Source organism: Colletotrichum gloeosporioides (genome assembly GCF_011800055.1).
Source record: "Colletotrichum gloeosporioides strain Lc1 chromosome Unknown consensus_45, whole genome shotgun sequence".
NCBI lineage: Eukaryota > Fungi > Ascomycota > Sordariomycetes > Glomerellales > Glomerellaceae > Colletotrichum > Colletotrichum gloeosporioides.
This window is the reverse complement of record NW_025544690.1, coordinates 275,547-298,353: the sequence shown is the minus strand read 5'-3', so window position 1 is coordinate 298,353 and position 22,807 is coordinate 275,547. Positions and strand designations below refer to the sequence as shown.

Genomic DNA, 22,807 nt, shown 5'->3' with positions numbered 1-22,807 from the left:
CGCGAGCATTGTACCGAGCCACAGCGCGCCCCTCTGTAAGGGCAAGTCTCATGCCCCCATCTCTTGCGACGAGGGGTAGCTTCCACACGCGCGTCGAGGACTGTTCCTGTCCAGTGAGGCGCGGTGAGCATATTCGCTGTGGCATGTGTGATGAACCGACAGACTACGCATTTCAATGTTTCCGATAAACATACGAATATAGTTCCTGTCGAGCGTTGGTAATGGTGTAACTTGGGTAGGGCAATTATGAAGTAAGGTGCATACCTCCTCTGTCGATGGTGGCTCCGGGAGGAAGCCGTGTAACGGTCTTTGTCTTGGACGGTGGCTGCGACCGAGGGGGCGCGAGTGAGTTTCTCTGCGTCGTGTTGTAGGCTTCAGTGTCACTTCCTCGCAAGACTTGAGCTCAGTTCTGAATTTCGTCACTACTCTCGACCCGAGAGACCAGCGACGACGGCGACAGCAACGCGGCCGTCGATAATCGCGTCGTCGGATGATGGTTAAAAGCGCCTATTGACAAGAGCTGTCAGCTAGCGCTCCGTGTGCGCACACAGTGAAGGATTGATGCACAGTGAAAGCTGGCAGAAGCTGCCCCTCCTCCCGTGACACCAGTTGAAAACCCCCCTCCCATCCCCTTCCCTTCCCTTCCCTTCACTGGGAGCTGGCCTTGACCGCGCCGACCGTCTCATCCCGTTTTGAAACGCGACCCCCATCGGTTTTGATGGGGACCTCAGCTCGCTGGAGGCAGCCCATTGGCAGCGGGCCAACCCCGCGACCCTCCAACAGCCGCGATGAGGTAAAAAAGCACTGGCGGCATGCGGGCAGCGGTCGCCCTCTGCCGCCGCGCAGATGGCAGACCCAGCACCCGACGACGCCAGGCACAAGACGAGAGATGGACGTGACAGGGTTCGTGGCCATCCGAAAAAAGGTGACTTTCAGTTTCCTATTTTCAGTTTGGGTTCGCCTCAGCCCTCGCTGAAAGTATGAACGCTGGCCAGGGCGAGCAGCTGTCGATTGCTCATCCGAGACTGAGCTTGTTTGCGCGTCAGTGACCCCCGTAGCTACCCACACCAGCAACAGCACACTACTACTCAGTACTTTGGGCGAAAGAGAAAGAAAAAAACAGATGATGAGATGACCATCTCTCGAGAAAAATGGAAAGTCCTGGGGCGTATCTGCAGCTTCCAATTCCACCTTGCTTTGAGGTGCGAATTAGCACCGTGTTTAGACGTACCTTCCTGCCATCCATCTTGAGGTGTGCGCCTTCCGCCGTCGTTCAGATAGAGCGAGGAGGGGAAAAAAGACGTGTACTTGGATTGTCATCGGGTGCAAGCTCAGACTGCGTCATCTCACCAACATCCGCAGGCGTTATCAAACCATCTGCGGCCACAAATTATCGGATTTCCTGGTATCTAGGCACGCAAACCAAGTCACCGCAAGGCACCGTGCTTTCTCATTCCTCGCGGTTCACCTCACACAGCCTTCAGCTGGCCAAGGTCTGTCTGACGCGCCCGCCGGACAGTTAAGCACAACAGCATCCCGAGGACCGACGATCACCTACCGAATCCACAGCTGGCTTGAGCTTGATGCAGACCCCTGCCCCATTCCGACGTGCATCTACCGCGCACCGCCAGTCGCCGGCTACCTCAGATACCTCGTCCGTGTATGTAAGTTCCCTACCGCTCCCAGGTACCGACGCTCTCAGCGGCGCCCTTCACCAATTCACCAAACTCGCAACCATCCCCCTGTCTTGATTCAAGCTCCCAATCGGCATCCGCAAGCCCCTCTACACAGTCCGCTGGCATTGGTGGGGGGTTGTCTTGGCAGCAGCTATTGCGCAGTAGTATGATGCCATGGCACCTGGGGCTTGGACCACAGACCACCTCCAGTCCCTCTTTGACGCTGGCAGGTGGGATGTGAGAGGTGGGAGGGAGGGGCAGACAGACACAAGCATCAGATCGCGGATTGGACTGGCCTGGATCTGGCCTGGCCTCTGCTGCGTTACTGGAGCACCGTCCGCTTGTTTGATTGTCATTCTGGCTTCTGATAGCTCCGACTTCCAAGTTTCTCCATGCCAGACCAGACACTCGACGTCCCCAACCCAGCCAGCCTTGGAATACCGCAGTAACGTCCTTCGTGTTGCCCCTCCACCGCCTCTGAACCGTCAAAGGGCCCCTCCTTTTCTTCACCCCTTGGCCGTGTCATAACCTCCCGTCCTCCTTGCCTACCTTACCTATTTCATAACCTCTCCTCCCTCCCTCCATCATTCACCAAGTCTGCTCTCCTGCAAACTCTGCCCCGCTTGACCCAACCACTGAGCTGTCTCTACAGAACTACAAACAAGATACCCCCCAACTAAAACAACAAGAGAGAGGAGATACGAGGTAAAAGTCATCATGCTCGACGCCAGGTCCTACCCATTGCTGGTCGGCCTGATCGTGCTGGTCTGGTTCTCCCGGCCGGCCCACGCCTTCGGAGCTGGCAACATCGCCGGCATCTCCAAGATTGAGGGCCAGAACTGTGAGCTTATTTCCAATTACCTCTTGCTAGCTATAGACGCTAACCGTGCGGTAAACCAGGGCGCCATGGCGACATTGAAGATGCGCTCCTCACCCTTGCGATGGCCCGCTCCATGAACGGCAAGAAGTTCACCAAGATGATGGTCTCTCGTGTCTACTTCGGCAACTGGCTGAGAGACTACTCCCAAGCCATTGACGTCGGTACCGTCAAGTCTGTCTCAGCCGAGGCCATCCGCCTGCTCCTTTGCGTCCTGGGCTTCCTTACCTTCGGCTACGGATCCAGGGAGTTCGAGGTTACGGCCGACAGACTGGGCTGCTACCGCCCCGAGGACCACATTGACAACCCCAAGAACTACGCCGACAACATCGATGCCCGCCAGTACGACCGTCGCCTTAGAGGCCCCGTTGACGAGGGCGTCGAGCTTGCCATCGACGAGCGCACCGGAATGAAGAACTACATTGCGAACGAGCAGGCCGGTATCATGACCTCTGCCGCTCACGTCCGCAAGCTCTTCGCCACCTGCATCGAGCTCGCTCGAGGATACGGTCGCAACAAGAATGAGGCCGATCTCTACGAGGCGATGCGCCTGATGGGAACCGGTCTGCACTGCTTGGAAGGTACGGTGCTCGACAACTTTATCCTCAGCTGTAAGGTTACTAACAATTGCGACCCGCAGACTTCTTTGCGCACAGCAACTACACCGAGCTTGCCCTCATCGAGATGGGCGAGCGCGACACGTTCCCCCACGTCGGCAGAGACACCCGCATTAGACTCGAAGGCGCTAGAGACGAGGTCTATCCGATTGTCACTGGCACTTTCGGTGGTGTTGACTTCCTGCACTCCGTTACTGGAGAGGGTAGGTCTACGGAGATCTCATCGGTTGAACCTAGCTAATCCTATCACAGTCTCTGACAAGCTCACCCAGAACGAGATTGAGGAGCTTGAGGGCACCCTTCAGGAGAGCAAGAATAACGACACCAGCATTCTGCGCAACTTGCTGGACATGATTCCCGATGGTATATTTGGCGGTAAGCACCAGAGCAACCGGGTGGATGAGCTCCAGAGCAGCGCTGCCGAGTCGCAGCTCCAGAACATGCAGGTCTCTCCCAGAGACCCTGAGGAGTTCACTCAGTACATCCAGAACGTTTTCAAGCAGATCATGCCTGCCATTCAGTTCCACGACGAGATTCTGCAGGGCATCAGCGAGGCCATTGAGAAGATTCCCGTCCTCCCCAAGATTCTGGAGCAGCTTGAGGAGCAGCTTTCCAAGTTTGTCTTCTCTCTCATTGCCCCCTTCATCATCCCTGTCATCAGCCAGATCCGCAACGAGCTGCGCACTGGTTCTGCCGAGATCATCGAGAGCAGTGAGAGGGAGCAACACGTCGTCTTCGATGATGACCGCAGCACCGACCCCACTCACTCTATGCTGTCCAAGGACCACTTTACCAACGTAAGTAGCTACCTACGTCTCTCAGTGCTGAAAGGCATTTAAGCTAATTCATTTGCAGATTCTGAACGAGATTGCTGGCCGCTGCGCTGCTCTGACTGTGCAGTGGGTTGTGCCTCAACTGATGGAGGCCATTGATGATGAGGGTGTTGATGTTAACCGCACCATCAACCGCATCATCTTCGGCGTCATGCACCACCCCGCTCAGCGCGATATGGGCGAGGACGGTGCGACTGAGGGACGTCAGAAGATCTTCCGGTTCGTCGAGGAGTGGTGGAACAACATGGATAGAAGCCAGCAGGATGACTACCGCCGCAAGTTGAGCCGTGAGGGCGTCCAGCGGGGAGAGAACCACAAGGAGGGCGAGCACGACACTGGCCACGGCCACGGCTGCAGTGGAAAGCTTCACATGCGCAAGCAATTCGGTGAGCCCAAGAATTGGGAGGACAAGGTTGCCGACCAGGCTGCTGGCGCCATTCTCGAGGGTGCTTCTGGAGCCATTGCCGGCCTGGTGCAGCAGCAAGCTGGCGTTAAGATCCCCCAGTACAAGCACCAGCAGGAGGAAGAGGAGTCCAGTGGAGGTGGAGGTGCAGGCGGGCTCATTGGCTCTATCCTCGGCGGTGTTTTCAAGAAGGACGAGACCGAGTCTCGCCACAGCAGCCGTCGCGATGACGAGGGCAACTACACGCAGACTCAGACTGAGTATGGCCACCACGGCAACAAGTACGGCCAGGCTGAGTATAAGGAGACTCAGTACTCTGGCGGTGGAGGCCGCTCCGAGTACCGTCGCTACGAGCAGGAAGACAGCCAAGGCGGACGTCAGACCAGCGGCTACGAGTACCAGGAGACCACAGAGACTAGACCTTCCTATGGCGGTGGATACGAGCAGCGCACCGAGACTCACCGCTACGAGGGCAGCACGGGTGGTGGCTACGGCGGTGGAAACCGACGCGACGAGGACGAGGGAGGCTACGGTGGTCGTCGTCATGATGAGGGCGGATACGGAGGCGGTCGACGCGACGACGAGGGTGGCTACGGTGGTGGTCGTCGCCACGAGGAAAGCAGTTACGGTCGTCAGGACGAGAGCTACGGTGGAGGTGGAGGCTACGGCGGTGGTCGCCGCGAGGATGAAGGTGGTTACGGCGGTGGTCGTCGCCATGACGAGGGCGGCTATGGTGGTGGTGGCAGCGGCGGTTACGGTCGTCAGGAGGAAAGCTACGGCGGCGGCGGTGGTGGCTACGGAGGCCGCCGCGACGATGAGGGCGGTTACGGACGCCAAGAAGGCGGCTACGGTGGTCGTCAGGAGGGTGGCTATGGCGGTCGGGAGGAGCACCACGGCCGACGCCGTGATGACGACGACGATGAGCGTCGCGAGGGCGGCGGCGGCTTCGGCGAGTTCATCGGCAAGGTTGCCGAGAGCTTCGGCGACAACAACAACCGCAGATGGTAGAATTGCTGCTGTTGAATCACCTAGACATGGGTTCACGCAGACCCGATGCTAGTTGCTTTTGGTTGTCGACATGGACTGGCTTTTAACTGGAGTAGGTGGGGGCGGTTGATGATACAGGTTAACGAAGCTCAATAACGAAAAGTCTTGATTTCATAAGATTACACTGTTGATTGATTCGTAGTGACTTGGAGGTGCCTTTGATCATGGTCTTGGTGCAAGTAACATGCTAACGTCGTCTGAAGACTTGCCTCTCATGCAACTCGGCGTCGTCTTTAACACCCGCTGATATCAATCATCTTTTCTTGTACTTATACCCATCGTCGTCGCGTTATGCGCCCTGCAAAATAATCTACCATACATTGCAACGTTACTAGGCGGCCGTGTGGACGGTGTAGAAATTTACAAACGTGATAAATGGTAAAGTGATGTACTTGAACTTGGAACAACTTATGACGCCGGTCCTCAAAATTCCCCATCAGCCGGTTGTAAAATCTTCTGAGCCACATGAGAATTAACCGGCTGATCTCTTGCCCCATGGAGGGTTTTCTCTCGCAGCTCCGGATCCTACCTTGCATTGCATCTCCCCCTGGCGAACGTTGACGATTGCGGGGAAACAGACGCACCCATCGGCGCGACTGCCGTCGGAACATTTCTCCGTTTGGGTGAATCGGCCTAGATCGCAAATTGAGCTCACATGAGGGCGCGGAAGCGTGGTTTCTGCTAGATTGCCAGAACCACGGTCTTGTCTCTCGGGGTGCCGCCTCCCCTGGGTATATCGGACTTGTATTAGTCGGTGGTGCGTGCCGCGTCTACAGACTGATTTTCGGCTCGTTCGAAGCAGGTTTTGCGGACGGCACGAGGCAGTCGGTTTTGTGTGCTTCTTTGGTACCGGCAATATGGTGTCGGCTGGTCGGGCAGGTGTTCCCCGTCCTTTACACTTTGGAAGCAACTCGAAAAGAGTGTTTCTCGGTATGATATAGGTCATGTGTAGTTGTCCATGGTTTTGATATATTACTCTCCCGCCTGTAATTACACAGCAAAACTCTCATTCCGACTGAAACCTCTAGCAAGCCCGGAATAACTATATATAAACATACCCAAAAACTTTCTTCAACACCTCAACCGCCGAGAGCACATTCCCACAGAACATCAAAGTTGCACCAGCCACAGAGAGAAAAAGATGCATCCCACGCAAGCCCTCGTCGCGCTCTTCTCGCTGCTCCCCCTCGCCGCCTCCCAGGCCTCGGGCACCGGCTCCACGACGCGCTACTGGGACTGCTGCAAGCCGTCGTGCGCGTGGCCCGGGAAGGCCTCCCTCGCCGCCGGGCCCGTGGGCACGTGCGACCGCAACGACAACCGGCTCAACGACGGCGGAGCCACCAAGTCGGGCTGCGACGCGGGCGGGTCGGCGTACATGTGCAGCTCGAACTCGCCGTGGGCCGTCAGCGACAGCCTGGCGTACGGGTGGGCGGCGGTGCGGATCTCGGGCGGGACGGAGGCGTCGTGGTGCTGTGCGTGCTACGAGCTCACGTTCACGAGCGGGCCGGTGAGCGGGAAGAAGATGGTTGTGCAGGCCACGAATACTGGAGGCGATTTGGGACAGAATCACTTTGATCTTGCTGTGAGTTAGACACTTTATCTTTTTCCGTATGGGTTTCTTTCTCTCCTGGGGTGGATAGAAGGTTGGACGGGGCGGATCGGGACCGGGCCCGATGATCACCGTCCCGGCGCCCCGATCTCCGGGACCCGGACATATGCCCCACTTGAGCATCTGCTCGACGCAGCCTGCAGAGCACCGCCAGAGAATCGGTAGTGTCGATCAATTACTGACATCGTAGCAGATCCCCGGCGGCGGCGTGGGACAGTTCAACGCGTGTACCGATCAGTACGGAGCGCCGCCGAACGGGTGGGGCCAGCGATACGGAGGCGTCAGCTCCCGCTCCGAGTGCGACGGGTTCCCGGAGAAGCTCAAGGCCGGATGCTACTGGCGGTTCGATTGGTTCCAGGGTGCCGACAACCCGAGCGTGTCCTTCAAGGAGGTTTCGTGCCCGGCGGAGATCACGGCCAAGAGCGGATGCAGGCGGAACTAGATGCGCCTCGTCCTGTAGACCCTGCCTGGAATGATGAAGCCGTGCCCTGTGGCGTGCTCCCTCCATCACGTTGATATCAAGTTTATACGTAGTTGAATACAAGAAGTGTGCAACGGGCACGTCAAGCTAAATTCCCAGAATTAAGGCACCTGGCTGCACTTGGCGCATGAGCGTGCTTACTCCTCGAGGTGAGCCACGACCCCAGAGGCAAAGCATTACCTCTGTACCCAAGACTTAGAGCGAGATGGAGCGAGATGGGATGGTGGGAGTGACTTGGCGTACACAAGTCTGACGAGAACTGAGCGCCCCAGGTTGCCAAGCCGCAGCTGCAGTAGATCGAATAGCTTCTTCAATTTCCATTGCTGACAGGGTTCGCCGGTACAGCTTGGCACCTCGAAATCAGAGCTGCACTAGCCCGTTTAATACCCTCCGACATGACTGCCGTGGGCAAAATGGATATCAACGGTGGCTGTGGGCTGGGCAGTAGACGGGCAACCCGCTTCTTGTGATGCTACAACACACAGCAGCCCCCAAGACGAGGGCAGCCAAGATAAAGCCAAGATGCTCGATGAAAGCGACATTGCACCCAAGGCCTTGTCGTTGGGCACTGCCTCAAGGGGGCAAATCACCTTTTGTCGCAGGCACGTCGCCAACAAGAGGCCGCGCGGTCTTTGGTGCAAGTGCTTGCCAACTCGCCAGAATGGTTTCCTTCTTTCGCAGGCATATCTATGTGGCAGCCAACCGAGACGCGCCGGCGAATCAGACGTTTGAACTCACATGACGTAGAAGTGATGTTCGGGTTTGTGTGCCGCTTTAGACAAGGGGGACGGGGCGCCAGGTCGCGGCCGGGAGCCTGTAAGATGCCGAAGGCAGCGTAGACAGTGGAAGAAACGCAGGACAAGCGACGGCAAGCGGTAGACCGGCATCTTCGGCGCGTAGTGTCAATGCGGCTGGTAGGTATCCGTACAGAGCGAGCGATATCGATGATTGACCAGCCTCTGAAAATCTCCTCCAGACTAAATCAGTTTCGACAAGCTTCGCTATCTGCCAGGCTATGGTTGAACGGCACACTTCCCAAAGAACTGGCGGGAGCCGTTGCCCCTGTCCTGCCTGCCCTGTCCTGGTGGATCTAACCGGGCGAACAGCCAATGTTTCAATGACGTCTGCCCGGGCGTTGTGTCTGTGAGGGGTACCCTGCGCTCCTCTCATGTACTTGGTTGAGATTGAATCAAGACGCCAAAAAATACACAAGCGCTGTGACCTACGACTGCTGACAAGGCCTGCGGAAGGACAGTTGGTCGCTGACAGATTCCAGGTTAAGCACCACAAGCGTCCGAAGATTGAAAGATTGCGAGACTTGTATGGGGATGCCAAGACGCATTGGCGGTTAGCGATCGAAGCTAGAAGGGTGTACAGTTGCTAGAAGCCTTTCCCGCGAGTTGACTTGCAGCGGGACGTCTATCGTAGGATTCCTGGGCGCTGGCAATTGTCATCTTGTGTTGTAACTTGTGTGGCACTGGCCAAAACCGGGACTTGGGACACAGGCCACGCAAGATGGGTGTCCGATAGTCGATTGTCTATCAGAAGCGGTCTGGCGGCGCATGCACGTTGTTGCCGTTTAAACCGTCCGCGGCCTGCTTGTGTCGCTGGACTCTTGCGCCCACCCATTTCGATACTTGTAGCGGCAACGAAATCGAGGGCGGGCAAGCTAGTCATCTCAGGATGCGTGGTTCCATTGGTCGCATCGTACGATGCGATCCTCTCTACAGGACCAGCATCATCGTCTTTGTTGTATGACATGTCCCAAGGCTTGCAGATGCAACCACGCGTGGCATGAGATGGAAGACATGCAACCGAGGGCAGATGGGCTTGTGTCACTTGTGTGACGGTCTGCAAGGAGAGGGTCTATTGGCATAGAGAAGCACGCGAAGGGTGCCGTATTGCTGGGAACCCCGAGTGAGTGAATGCCGAGAGAACCGGTCGGACATCGTCTAACTGTCACTAGACATCAGTCGGTGCATGTCGAGTCTGGAACAGTCGGCACAAGTTGCCGTCTGGGAGGACCGGGTCCTTGATGAGACAGAAAGTTAAATTCTCATTGAGGGAGGGTTTTGAGACCGAGAGAGGAGAGCGGGAGGCAGACATTCTCCAGAGATCTGCAGACTGAGCTGGAGGCGGTCCTGACTGAGGTGGTCTACTTACCTAGTACAGAGCACTTCGTAGTTATTGACGGTACCTAGGCAAGTGGTTTGGCTAGGCAGTGTGAGCAGGCCGGGGACTGTTGGTGCCCGTATCCGGACCCAGCGACGTGCCTCGAGGTGATGAGGCTAAGGTAGGGTCTTTTCCTCCGCGCTAAGACACTGAGGAGGTTCTCTTTTCCGCACCGAATGACCTGCTTGTTTAGCGGGATTGGCGAGACCTTTGGGCATGCACGTATTTGTGGTACATGGGTAGGTAGGTAGGTAGGGAACGAGAGACAAAGACGGAGAAGCCGTTTCTTTTTTCACCTCAGCTTGGTCGTTGGCAAGGGCCAGTTGTTGACGTCCATTGGGCAAGGCCTCGGAGCCGGCCTGGGTGACCAGGGAGATCTCTGTGTAGCAATGTTTTTGGATGTAACGACCAGGAAGAGGAGAGGACCGGGGCGACGGGAGACGGAAGACGGGGCAGTTCGATTTAGCAGAAAGATCAGACAGACAAGCTTCGAGGCAACAAAAAGCTTAGCGACGAGAGCGAAGTTCCATTGACGTCCGATTCGCCGGGCGTCGGGTGTCGGGCGAGTGCATGATGAGGCAGCCAGCAAGCAGCGAGGGAGATGAGGTACACCTCAGTCGAAAGCTTTGTTGGAGGGGTTGTGCATGTCGAGACAAACAACAACGGCAAGAGCGGCAACTTCAGTGGCTGTTTGGCAGACGAGAACGGAGGGTTGGTCGAGGTTTTAGGGAGGTTTAGGGCGTGCCGCTGCCGTTTTGGTGGTTGGAGTGTTGGTTTCTGGTGGTGCTGCCCGTGTGCCGTGGCTGCCGCTGGCATTCAAATGTCGGTTGGTCGGCTCAGAGTCTGCAGCCTGCAGCAGCATCGCGCTTCTTTTTCTATGGGCTGCTCCTTGCCCGGCACAAAATACGCGGACGGGGTACGAGTATCCTCTGTTAGCGGAGACGGTCAGTCGGATGCCACACTGGCGCACGCAGCATGGGGGGCCTTAACTCCGCTACCTGCGTCGACGCGGATGAGCGGCTTCTCACTGGCTACCGGAGAACTCTCACGGCTCCATCGGACCCCACCCACCCTCTTCTCAGTCGCACCCTCGCACTCTCGTACCTCCCCTTCTGCGCAGCACCCAGCCGTGACCCAGTCCAGTGCTCAGCGTCGACAGGTGGACCTGCCTATCCGTTCCTGGTAACAGCAGGTACTCGGCGTGTCAGTGGAGAGTGCGAGAGTCAGGAACCAGAGTGAGGGAGATGCGGATGTAACGAGCCGCGCAAGATGCTCGCAGGAATGAAGATCAAGCTGCATGCTGTCGGAGAAACATGTTGAGAGAGATGGCCGACGAGACCTGGACATGCATCCAAAAATCAACGAAACGGCATGAACGGGAACGATGACATGGAAGGACGACAAAACAAGAGACCAGACTGGCTGCCTATCGGTCAACGACGAGGACAAGGCAAGGAAGGGAGGCTGTGTGGGCGGTGCGGTGCGGTGCGCCTGTCCTGTCCTTTCGCTCGCCCCCCTGCTGCTGTCCTACGAATACCTGTATCCGTACTCTGTACCGTACCGTAAGGTAGGTATTCGTACCTGCCGACTGACCTACAATTGACAAATGCCTAAGCCAATGTTTGGCCAGGTACTTTCGTGTACAGCCCGAGTTGCGCATAATCTCATGTACCTCCTCCGACCTTGCCCCTAGTGCCTGTCCGGCCCAAGGGGCCTTACGGTCAGTTCGTTACGTTGCTGAGAGATAATTACTACTGCTACCAACGCCCTCTCTCATCGTCTGTAATCAGTTGCATTTGCTGTTTTGCTTCTCTAACCCGCACCCAGGTTGCTTGCTTGCTCTTCCCTGCCCGTCCTTGCCTTGACTTGCCTGCTCCTGCTCCCGCTCCCGCTCCTGCGCCTGTCGCTGTCAGTCATCCTCCATCCACCACCCACCCCCATACCGTACCTACCAAACCACGGGCACCCACGCACGCCCACCACACCCTCGACACCTCGACTTGATCAATGTGCAGTGTGCTCCTGCAGCGCACTGGGAACGACCTGTCGAACCCCGCTTGGCATTGAAAATCGCGCCGGGCCCCAGCTCTCATCCTCACTCGTCCCTTTCTCAGCTCTTCCCGACTTCTCGCTCTGCTCGACCACTCCCAATTCCACGCGCTCCGACACGGCTCCTGCCCTCGAGACGTTGATCTTGAGGCTCCAGTCAGCAATCCGCTACCTCTCGAATTCTATTCCGCCTCGACCGACCTTGGATCCCTCGAGCAGCCCGAGTCCTGGACACGACAATACCCGGGCCTCTCACCCTCATCGCCCGCTGTTTCCCTCTCACCCGCCTGGCTGGCTCTCTCATTCTCACTTCCGTCCTCCCAGAGCAGCCGCCAAACAACTGTTCTTCTGCGAGGTTGATGGTTTCAATGCCCTCAACCTCCTAGCTTAACATGTGAGGAAAGCATGTGTAAGTAAAATAAATATTCTCCTTTAGACGGCGATGTGTTGCTCGAGAAGCCACGCTTTGTGGACTCGCTCTCTGCAGCTGCCAAATCGCCTGGTGTTGTCTCCCTTTTCGCGGCCAAGAGGTGCCAAAGTCCCCCCGGTCTTGGCATCATCCACTGACGTCTCACAGCTCTCGAACAGATTCGAAATGTCGTGTATGTCTCAGCAATCTTCCTCAAAATCCTTCTTTCCTTTCTTCAATGTCGCTTCCCTTGGTCGCTGTCAATTTGACATGTTTTCCTCCTGTTCTGCGTCGAGGCTTTTTGTCCAGTCGTCACACCACAGCATGTATTTCAGCGTCACGATACCCATCAGCGCCTCAGTGGGCAGACGCGGCGTCTGCCCACCCCATCAAAACCGGCTTACCCCCGCCACGGCCCTTAACCTCGTAGCCCAAGGGATCATTATTGACCATGATGCAGTCTGCTATTCAGTAATCCTGTCTGGTCAGGTGCAAACACCGTCCCCTCGACGATTATCAGAAATATCACATCACTCTCAGTACGTCACGTCATCGTCGCTTGTCCTCTGATGTCCTCCTCTAACCGAAGGCGCAGAGTAACATAGCGTACCAAGACACAATCGTCGAGAACCTCACCACCTTGAGTTCGACCAATTCCGATACCGAAGATGGCATCATCAGAGGCCTTCTCTACGTCCCCGATCTCGCTGTCGCGAATCCATGTTACCAGCAGCAGTACGACATCATCCCCCGAAACGCAACCACCCAGGCAGCTTTACCTCCCACAAACTACAACCTCATCGCCCTAGCACCATGGTTCAACGCCACCTGTACTCTGGCGTATCTCGCCTCTGCCCGACTCGATCCGATCCGTGCCTTCATTTTTTACAGGCCAAATAATTCAACGAGAGAACCCCAGGGCGCCGATTCGCCAATATGGGATCTCGACGACAACGACGCATGGCGGACCCAGAACCGCTTCCCAATCTTCGCCGTTCCCGGCGCCCAAGGCAACAAGATGATGCGCCAACTCAGTCTATACTCTGGAAATCTATCGTCAATACCGTACGGAGACCAGATCCAGGACATATATGACCCCCACGACAACGATTATGTACGCATATGGACCGAGTTGACTGTAAAGGACCGAGATAGTGTGCCCGCTATGTGGACATGGATCCTTACGGTCGTCGGAGTTGTCATATTCATCATTGCCTGTTTATCACTTACGATGCATCTAGTGCAAAGAAGACGAAGGATATCCCTACGAAGGAGAGTGTTGAGTGGAGAGGTCGACCTGGAGGCTATGGGTATCAAACGAATCACGGTTCCCATCAACCATGTTAAAGGTTTCCCGCTGTTTACGTACAGCTTTCAGCCGGAAATGGTCAGCAGCCCGGCAACGACGAGACCACCAAAGTCTGTTCGATCCCCACGAAGCCAACGTACCGTTTCTGAGTCCGCCGCACCGAAATCAAGAGCCCGCAGATCCAGCGTGAATAGCGCCACGAGCACCGTTGCTACCAACTTCCAGCCTCAGTGCCACATTTGCCTGGAAAACTACGTGGATCGCGAATCCATAATTCGAGAATTACCTTGCGGGCATATTTTCCATCCGGAGTGTATTGACGAGTTTTTGAGTTTGAACAGCTCCTTGTGCCCGATTTGCAAGAGGAACATGTTACCACGCAACTACTGCCCCAAGATTACCAATGGAATGGTCCGTCGAGAGCGGGCCGTTAGACGGCTGAGGGAGAGGGTTATCGTCGTCGAGTCAGATGACGAGGAAGAGGAGGTCAAAGGCAAAAGTTGGGGCAGACGGCTGTTCGGCACGGACAAAACGGCATCATCCCCGAAGGAAACGCCGATGACGCCCGTCACAACCTCCAGGTCCCCGAAAACAGCACAAGAGTCAGCAACCGCACGTACCCCTGCACCGGCAGAGACGGAAGACCCGCGCATGTCAACCCTAGAGCCGACACAAGAGGAGCAGGAAGATTCAGATCGACCTTCAAGTCAGTCAGGCGGTCAGGAGCCTACTCAACCCATATCACGACCGCCTCAAGCTTCACCGGCAGCACATCACGGTCTTCGAGGCAAACGTCGGAAGTCGGGTGGCCTGCGCCTCCATATGCCCGGTTCGGACGACACCAAGCAGACCCATTCAAAGCCGGAAGGACGTAAAAGTCCCTCCGCCTTGGCACGGGCTCGGATGCGGGCATTGGCGGGTACGCCGCTCGACGACCCCGACGGGCGCAACCCAATTTGTAAGCCTTGGCTAATCTATCAAATTGAATGATCATTGCTAACTAGTACTCAAGGGAAGCGCTACGTCGTCAAGGTCTTTCCAGGGTTTTCATGACCCGCACTTTCGAAGCATTTCAAAACTCGGCGTTGCATGGTGCACAGGCGTTTTTGGTCAGGCAGACAGGACTGCTTCAGTGTCTTTTTGAGGGAACATGACGAAACACGATACAGACTAACGACAGTCTCTCCCCGGCGGCTGCCCCACCACTCTGGGTGACGAGGAGACTGCTTCATTTCTCACGACGACGATTAGACTCGGCAGGCTCGGCACAACCTTTCAGCGTTTTACAATTTTGGGACGGATTTTTTTCTAAGGGGGTTTTCTCAAGAAGGCCTCCTCATCTTTGGACTGGATATACCCTACAGGGAAAGGACATGCATCAACGGCGTGGTCGGCGGATGCCATGCGTGATATTAAAAGTTTAGTATTTAGTGATGACTGCCGCCAGCTGCGCGGCGAGTAAGGGAACAGCAGAGACAGCTCGGGCCTTGCTGTTTTCTTCAGCGGCCTGGAACGAGCGAGTCGCACACTGAATGAAAGATTACCATTTTAAACTTCCAAGACCAAAAACAGAGTTCCATCTATTGCTTGGTGAAAAGACACGACTTCAGCCATGGTATCGTTGCCATTGTTGTTTCATCCGAATCTAAAGCAATGCCATCCCTCATCCAATGTACTTTGCTCGCTTCTATCCGAACGCCCGCTCGTCTCAAAAACACTTTTACTCGCGTAGAGGAAACTATATCCTAAACTTTCACCATGTCATGTCTTGGCTTTTTCTTGGCTCTTCTTGGCTTTCTCTTGGCAACGCTCTTCTCCGGCACCTCAATTTTGACCTCCTCATCATGAGCGAGTACGACCTTCAATGAGTTTGTCGTCTTCTTTCGCGCCGCCCCTCGCCAGCGCCTCCCGGATGCGATCGTTTTCGGCCGCGCGGATGCGCTGCCTGGCCTCCTCCAGCCGCTCGACGCCGCGATCAATCGTCTCGATGTGCACCGTCAGGGGGATGGCGGCGGGCGAGTCGCGGACGAGCTCGGGGGCGGCGACACGGTCGCGAAGGTCGCCCAGGCCAGCCTGTATCTTCTCGAGGTCGACGATGAGGGCCGAGATCTGCGCCACGGCCGTGAGACGCTGGCGGTCTACCTGGCGGAGCAGTGAGAGTTGCGAGTTGAGGTTGTGGAGGCGCTTGTTGTTGGCGCCGACGAGTGTCCAGATGGTCCAGAGGACCTCGTCTCTGCGGGATTTGACCGAGTTCGAGGAGCGCGTGACGACCTCGTAGATCTGGTTCAGGCTCTCCTCGGCTTTTGAGAGCAGTAGGAGGACGCCCTGCGCTTCGACTATAAGCCCTGCAATGCGGTCTGACACGAGAGCCGTGTGTTCGATATACTTGTCCAAAAGCGTACGCTCCGAGAAGGGCGTCACAGTTGGAGTGAATGGGTAAAAGAGCCAATTCGTCCATTGGGATACGAGAGAGACGTCGGCGTTTTCCGCGGTAGACAGTGTATCCAGGTATCGGGATGTCCAGCGGTTGATAGATATTACCGAGTCCACGGCAGATCCAACATGGACGTTGAACTTCTGCAGATCGGCAGCCGTCAGGCGCGCGGTATCAACGTACTCGTTGAACTCGTGCACGAGCTCTTCCCGCTGCGGGAGTTCCGAGTATCGCACCATGGTGCGAAGGTCGCGTATTGATGATTCAGAGCGCTTCATCTCCATGGGCAGAGAGACGCCATCAGCACTGCGTTCCAGGACCTGCTCGAACTGCGACTGAACATTCATGAGGTCGTCAAACTCGACGTTTGCGGACTCGGCATCTTGCGTCTTGCCGTTCAGTGGCCCGGGGGAAGGGCAGAACGGCAGATCTAGATATGCAGCTCCCGGGATGCGACAAAGCGGGGAGAGAGATGTTGATATTGACTTCGTAACCATGTTTTGAAGCACCATGGATGCGCCGAAGAAGAGCCATACTGCCAGACACAGAGCCAAGGGCTTTTGGACGTATCCAAGAGCCATACCAATGATGTTGAACACCCAGGCCAATATGTTGAAGAGCGCATTCGGGAGACTCTCGGATAGTCTCTCGGAAACCGCCCGCGGCTGTCCAACTGGGTCTTCGTAGTAACCACGGCTCCTTCTCGGATCCCCACGTCTAGACTTGACAGGACTTCCACCACTCGCTTGCCGGATCGCACGACGGCGCACGTCCTGTAGCTGGTAGGAATCGTCGCCGGGACGGATGGTCCTCGAGGACCGGCCGCTGCTGTTTCGGGGACTGGTGCCTGGGCCGGAAGTCATGTGGACGGAGGGCATGTAAAACTCAGGATCCGGGGTCCGGCTGGTGTCGTGGCGAACGGTAGGTTGGAACGGAGAGCGGAGGATTACCCGTTCATCATCCGCCTTATTCATAAAGTCCTGAACGCTGTGATGCGACTCTTGGGAAGCGCCGAAGCTGAAAGACTGCGAAGGAAGTTGGGACGGGTCAGTTGATTGAAAACCATCGTCATCTTCGAGATCGTTCAGTATAGACGTGTCGAAGCTGTCGTTTTCGCCGCCTTCGATCAGGCGCCATGAGCTCTCCACGGGAAGCTCCTGCTCGCGTCGCGAAGGCATCGCGTTGGCAGATTAGGTCGATAAGACTTGGGGGATGGCAGACAGGCCTCAGCCTAAGAAATAATGTGTATATATAGTATTGGCAAGAGTAATGATGTCCATGGGCGACCCGGCCCGTCGTTCAAGAAAGCGCTGAGCGTGTGTGCCCTAGAAACGCGTTGACCGCGTCCAGTGGCGAAATAGATACAAAGTTCGCGAAATGCGACCGCCTCGGTATATATGTAGTTGGGAAGAGATAATATGATTGTTCTGGAGACTTGCTAGTGAGTCATCAGACGGGAGCTAATAACAGGGGTTGGGACAACGGTTCTGGGCAAAATAGGCAGACAAAGGACGATCTATAACAATGAGATGTAAAGATGAAGTTCACAGACATTCACAACAGACGTCCCGGTCTGGCGTCATAAGATCCAGCAGGCGCCCCTTGCATGGCAGCTGTTGTTTGGGGGTAAGGCAGCTTTAGTGGGTAGCTTCCTCCACTGAATCCGCTGTATTGGCAGCAGCAGGGACCATGTGGCAGCGTGACTCGACAATGATAAAGCTTCGCTTCCCCTGGTCAGGTCACATGGACCAGGCGATAACAGATGGTGCATCACCCCGCGCGGCAGCACATCCTCCCCAAAGTCCGACCACCACCTGTCCGGTGAAACATAGAGCCGAATCCGGGGAACGTTGCACACGACCTCACCACCCAGCTGCCCCACTTAGCCTCCGGCGCGATTGATGCCAAACGTCTTTTTGAGGTCAGGAACTTCCGTAGCCTCACCTTCCACAACCTCGCTTTCTATAAACCCACCTGCCTGTTGCGCGCACAGCATCAACAAACACCCCAATCCACCCGAAACAAAAGCGCACACACTCACCCACCATGACGATGGATCAGCGCGAGCTTGAGTCGAGCATCAAGCAGCTCAACAAGACTGTCCAGGCCAACGACCCGCCTTCTTCAGCCTTGGCTCTTCTTGAGCGCCTCAAGAAGGAGGCCGCCCCTACCGAGGAGATGCTTCGAGTACGTCATTTTATTTTTTTTTAATCGCCCATCCGATTTTTTTCCCTCTCATATTATCTCGCGATAAGATGAAAGCAAGTATTTGTCGCTTGGGAAGGAATTAACAATCGCTTAGGCCACCCGCGCCGGTGTCTTCGTCGGCAAGCTTCGGTCGAACTCGAACAAGGATATCGCCCGCGCCGCGACCGAGCTGGTTCACAAATGGAAGAAGCTCGTCGAGGCTGAGAAGCAGGGCAAGCTCAAGAAGCAATCCTCCCCTGCCGCGCCCTCCCCCACGACCGCGAGCGCCCCGAAGCCCTCGTCCTCCGGCAGCTCCAAGGAGCCCTTCAAGGGCAACGCCGAGAACCGCCGTGCCAAGGAAGATGGTGCCGACACCAAGCGCACCGGCGACAGCGTTCGCGACGCCTGCATCGAGCTCCTTTACAACGGCCTCGCCTACCGCTCCACAGCGTCTGTCGCTGACGTCCTCGCCAAGGCTGTTGCTGTCGAGGCTGCCGCCCTCTCCCACTTCAAGGGTGTCGGCACTCCTTACCGCGAGAAGATCAGATCTCTGTTCTCCAACCTCAAGGTCAAGACCAACAAGGAGCTTGGTGTGAATGTTATGGAGGGCAAGATTACTCCCGACCGCTTCGTCGTCATGACCCTGGAGGAGCTCAAGTCTGCCGAGCAGCGCAAGAAGGAGAACTTGCTCCAGGAGGAGAACATGAAGAAGGCGCAGGTGCCTATGGCGGAGAAGAGTATCAGCGATGCTCTGACTTGCGGCAAGTGCAAGCAGAAGAAGGTCAGCTACAGCCAAGCGCAGACGCGCAGTGCTGATGAGCCTATGACCACCTTCTGTGAATGCACTGTCTGCGGTAACCGCTGGAAGGTAAGCTTTACTCCGAGGCTGTTGTGTTTCGCGCGCACACCGACTAACGTCGACTTCAGTTTTCTTAAGCCGGTATCCGTAGCTGCGGAGGTTTCGATTCTTTTTTATCCACTTGACGGCGTGTTTTCGCGTATACCCCGTTACTGAGCACGGGCGGTCTTGCATTTGGCACTCGGAAAGTGCGGTTCGGTTGGTTCGGAGTTGGGGATGAGGGAATGTGGCCTCCTTTTTCATTGCTTTAAGCCGTTCTTACGCCCCGGAAACAAAAGCTTGGGCAATCATTCTTGCTTCTTACGGTGTGCTCATATCGAGGGGATTTGCACTCTAGAGGAGGGTTTCGATAGATTCATCTGAAGACTAACAGGAATTATCGAGTCGTCGTCTCATTGGCATTGATCATGTACACGTTGTTCATTTCTTTGCGGGGTCGATCTTGAGAGCAGAGAACAAATCAGCCGAGTGTTCATCCTGCTCGAGACCCATCTCCGCCACATGCTTCCAAAACTTGCTGAGATGCCTAGTGCCTGAGTCGCAGAGGATGGTGACGACCTGGCTCCCCTCGGGCAACCTCGACGCCGCAACGCACGCCGCGGCACAGTTGACAGCGCTGCTGCTGCCGACGAAGATGCCGTCGTTCTCCACCAACCACCGCGCCATGCGACACGCCTGCTCATCCGTGATCTTGATCGCGTCGTCAACCAACTCCCGTCCAGCCTCGAAGTTCTCCGTGATGCGGTTAATTCCAATGCCCTCCACAATCGTGTCGACCTGCTGCCTGCGCCGCGTGCCCTCCTTCTCGGTGTTGGAGTACATGACGCCGTGGCGGATCTTGTTGTAGAGCCCGCTGCCCTGGGGATCCGCCAGGATAACCTGCAGCCCCGGCACCTTGGCCTCTTCCTTCAGGTACTTGGCGACGCCCGCAATGGTGCCCCCCGTCCCCGCGCCGGCCACGAAGGCATCGAGCCTGCCGCCGGTCTGGTACACGATCTCCGGTCCCGTGGTGGCGAGGTGCGCGGCAAAGTTGTGAGGGCTCTCGAACTGGTCCGCGAAGAATCCGACGCTGCCGTCGCCTGCCTTGGCGGCGTGCTCGGCCGCGCGCCGGCGGGCGAGGTTGACAAAGTGTTCCGGCGACGCGATGGGGGCGGGCGGCACGCGCTCGACCGTCGCGCCGAGGTGGCGGAGCAGGTCGACCTTTTCCATGGCCATGTCGTTGGGCATGCAGATGTGCGCGCGGTATCCCTTTGAGCGTGCGAGCGTTGCCAGCGAGATACCAGTGCTGCCGACCGTTCCCTCGTAGATGGTGTCCCCGCGCCCGGGAACGAGCAGACCGGAAGCCTCCCCCGCCTCGATCATGGACAGCGCAACACGGTCCTTGGGCGTGTTTCCCGCAGCGTTGAGAAATTCGGCTTTGGCGAGGATCGTGCGTCCCGTGGCCTCACTTAGAGATCGGATCTTGATGAGCGGCGTGTTCCCGATTGCCCCCGCGACGCCCTCGGCGATGAGGGGCGGGTTCCATGCGCCAAGCGCCGCAGCGTCCGCATCCGATCCCGATTCATGGTCCTCCAGCTGCACCGGCGGTCCCCAAAAAGCACTGCTTCGTCTGGAAGGGTCCGTAGAAGAGCCGCCGGTTTCCCTCCTTCGTGTGCGGCGGCGCTGGTATCGGCGCTCGAGGTCCGGGTAAAAGTCCTTGAAGCCCAACGTGACAAGTATGCCGGCCGTAAAGGCGAGCGCCAGGGCGGCAGAGCCGTAGGCTTTTGGATGGTTGCTTAGAGACATGTTGTCTGTGTCATGTGTGTTGCTCCATTGTCTGCCGCAACAACCTTTCTTGTGTTCTCTCTCTTGCGAGATGTGTGTTGCGGTGTCGGAGCTGGCGAGTCACTGATCAAAAACAAACAGGCGGTCGCGTGCGCATGAATTTTGACCATCTCCCACTACAGGGGATTAGCCCGCTAAAATGTGATGTCATTTAAGCTCCATTGGACCCCTGTTCTCAGCCTCCATCTGCACAGCAGACAGTCCCAGGTGCCCTGGCTGAAGCCTGCCACACACACCATCGGCGGATTAACAGCTGCCCCGTCCAACAGGGAGCTCGGGCCATGTCCCGAACCCCCCCATGCCAAATGAGGAGCCGACGATTTGCGATTTTGGGCAGTTTGTTGACCTCTTCCTACGGCCTGCGAGCTGAAAACGCCCGTCTCACCGCCGCAAATCCCCCTCCGTCTCCGGGATGGACTCTCCTCTCGTCACCCGTCTCTTCCGCGAGCTCTTTCGCCGCCCGGCATGTCAATCCCGCAGGCAATGCACCACCGCCGCCGCCGCCGGCTCTCTGCCGACCCTCCGTCACAGCACCCAGAATGCCGCTGCCGCCGCAGCACAACCACAACAACGGCGGCACTACGCCGTCAAGACATCGCAACCTAGAGGCGAGCGGACAAACGAGTCCAAATGGCAACAGCGCACATCACTCTTCCCCAGCGACCGCACCGAAGAATTCGATACGTATCCGACCCTGACCTCCGCCGAACTGGCCGCCCGCTCCACCCGCCCGCGCAAGGTCAAGATGCTCACCCGCGACTTCATCGAGGACAGCCTGTACAACCCGGCGTATGGCTACTTCTCCAAACAAGCCGTCATCTTCTCCCCCGGCCAGCCCTTCGACTTTCCCGCCTTCAAAGACGAGCCGCAGTTCTACCGCGAGCTGGGCAGGAGGTACACCGAGTTCGAGGACGACCTTGACGAGCGCGAGGGGGTCAACGACGCCCGGCCGCTGTGGCACACCCCCACGGAGCTGTTTCGGCCGTACTACGGCGAGGCCATCGCGCGGTACCTCGTGTCCAACTACCGCCTGACGACGTACCCCTACCACGACCTCATCATCTACGAAATGGGCGCCGGCCGCGGCACGCTGATGCTCAACATCCTCGACTACATCCGCGACCTCGACCCGCAGGTATATGCCCGCACGCAGTACCGCATCATCGAGATCTCGCCGGCCCTGGCGTCGCTGCAGAAGCATCACCTGCTGTCCACCGCCGACTCGAGGGGCCACGCTTCAAAGGTTGAGATCATCAACAAGTCCATCTTCTCGTGGTCCGAGAGGGTGCCCTCGCCGTGCTTCTTCGTAGCCATGGAGGTCTTTGACAACTTCTCCCACGACTGCGTGCGTTACGACCTGGCGACCGAGGAGCCGCTGCAGGGCTCCGTCCTGGTCGACGGCGACAACGACTTTTACGAGTTCTACTCCCCGGACCTGGACCCCGTCCTCGCCCGCTTCCTCCGCGTGCGCGACGCCGCCACGGGCGGCCGGTATCCGACACCGTACCCGGCGAACCGTCTTCTGCGCAACCTCAAGTCCCGCATGCCTCTCATGCCCAACCTCTCAGAGGCGGAGTACGTGCCCACCCGGCTGATGCAGTTCTTCGACGTGCTAGAGAAGTACTTCCCAGCGCATCGTCTCGTGACGAGTGATTTCCACTCCCTCCCGGACGCCATCCCGGGTCTCAACGCGCCTGTTGTCCAGACTCGCTACGAGCGGAAGACGGTGCCCGTCACGACGCCTTTGGTAAGCTTTTAGAACGAGAGCCCTGATGGTGGCCGAGACTATGCTAACCAACCGCAGGTTCATCAGGGCTACTTTGACATTATGTTCCCCACAGACTTTCATGTCATGGAGACCGTGTACCAGGCCATCACAGGTAAGCTCACGAGACTCATGTCGCACGGCGACTTCATGAAGCGATGGGCGTTCCTCGAAGACACCCAAACGCGTAGCGGGGAGAACCCCCTCCTGAGCTACTACCAGAACGCTAGTGTTCTGGTCACTGTATAAACAACGA

At 57.0% G+C, this 22,807-nt stretch overlaps 7 protein-coding genes across 7 annotated transcripts; 5 read left to right on the top strand and 2 right to left on the bottom strand.

Annotated features, from left to right (window-relative positions):
- Nucleotides 1-2,393: 2,393 nt before the first annotated feature.
- On the top strand, nt 2,394-5,414 carry GCG54_00002067 (uncharacterized protein; the record flags this gene model as incomplete). Its single annotated transcript, XM_045402166.1, has 7 exons — nt 2,394-2,517; nt 2,577-3,164; nt 3,194-3,373; nt 3,423-3,967; nt 4,026-5,004; nt 5,030-5,037; nt 5,292-5,414. The coding sequence occupies 7 exons, from the start codon at nt 2,394-2,396 to the stop codon at nt 5,412-5,414; spliced, it is 2,547 nt and encodes an 848-aa protein (XP_045264448.1).
- A 1,180-nt stretch (nt 5,415-6,594) lies between these two features.
- On the top strand, nt 6,595-7,504 carry GCG54_00002066 (putative endoglucanase type K; the record flags this gene model as incomplete). The annotated part of the gene is made up of 2 exons (XM_045402165.1): nt 6,595-7,035; nt 7,253-7,504. The coding sequence occupies 2 exons, from the start codon at nt 6,595-6,597 to the stop codon at nt 7,502-7,504; spliced, it is 693 nt and encodes a 230-aa protein (XP_045264447.1).
- A 3,186-nt stretch (nt 7,505-10,690) lies between these two features.
- Nucleotides 10,691-14,535, top strand: GCG54_00002065 (putative E3 ubiquitin-protein ligase RHC2A; the record flags this gene model as incomplete). Its single annotated transcript, XM_045402164.1, has 3 exons — nt 10,691-10,897; nt 12,769-14,440; nt 14,495-14,535. The coding sequence occupies 3 exons, from the start codon at nt 10,691-10,693 to the stop codon at nt 14,533-14,535; spliced, it is 1,920 nt and encodes a 639-aa protein (XP_045264446.1).
- Nucleotides 14,536-15,324: 789 nt separating this feature from the next.
- On the bottom strand, nt 15,325-17,094 carry GCG54_00002064 (uncharacterized protein; the record flags this gene model as incomplete). The annotated part of the gene is made up of 1 exon (XM_045402163.1): nt 15,325-17,094. The coding sequence occupies one exon, from the start codon at nt 17,092-17,094 to the stop codon at nt 15,325-15,327; it is 1,770 nt and encodes a 589-aa protein (XP_045264445.1).
- Nucleotides 17,095-17,962: 868 nt separating this feature from the next.
- Nucleotides 17,963-19,039, top strand: GCG54_00002063 (Transcription elongation factor S-II; the record flags this gene model as incomplete). Its single annotated transcript, XM_045402162.1, has 3 exons — nt 17,963-18,103; nt 18,219-18,971; nt 19,031-19,039. 3 exons carry the CDS (start codon nt 17,963-17,965, stop codon nt 19,037-19,039), a joined length of 903 nt encoding a protein of 300 aa, XP_045264444.1.
- A 343-nt stretch (nt 19,040-19,382) lies between these two features.
- GCG54_00002062 (Cysteine synthase 2) lies at nt 19,383-20,747 on the bottom strand (the record flags this gene model as incomplete). Its single annotated transcript, XM_045402161.1, has 1 exon — nt 19,383-20,747. The coding sequence occupies one exon, from the start codon at nt 20,745-20,747 to the stop codon at nt 19,383-19,385; it is 1,365 nt and encodes a 454-aa protein (XP_045264443.1).
- Nucleotides 20,748-21,198: 451 nt separating this feature from the next.
- GCG54_00002061 (uncharacterized protein) lies at nt 21,199-22,800 on the top strand (the record flags this gene model as incomplete). Its single annotated transcript, XM_045402160.1, has 2 exons — nt 21,199-22,533; nt 22,591-22,800. The coding sequence occupies 2 exons, from the start codon at nt 21,199-21,201 to the stop codon at nt 22,798-22,800; spliced, it is 1,545 nt and encodes a 514-aa protein (XP_045264442.1).
- Between the last annotated feature and the right edge of the window lie 7 nt (nt 22,801-22,807).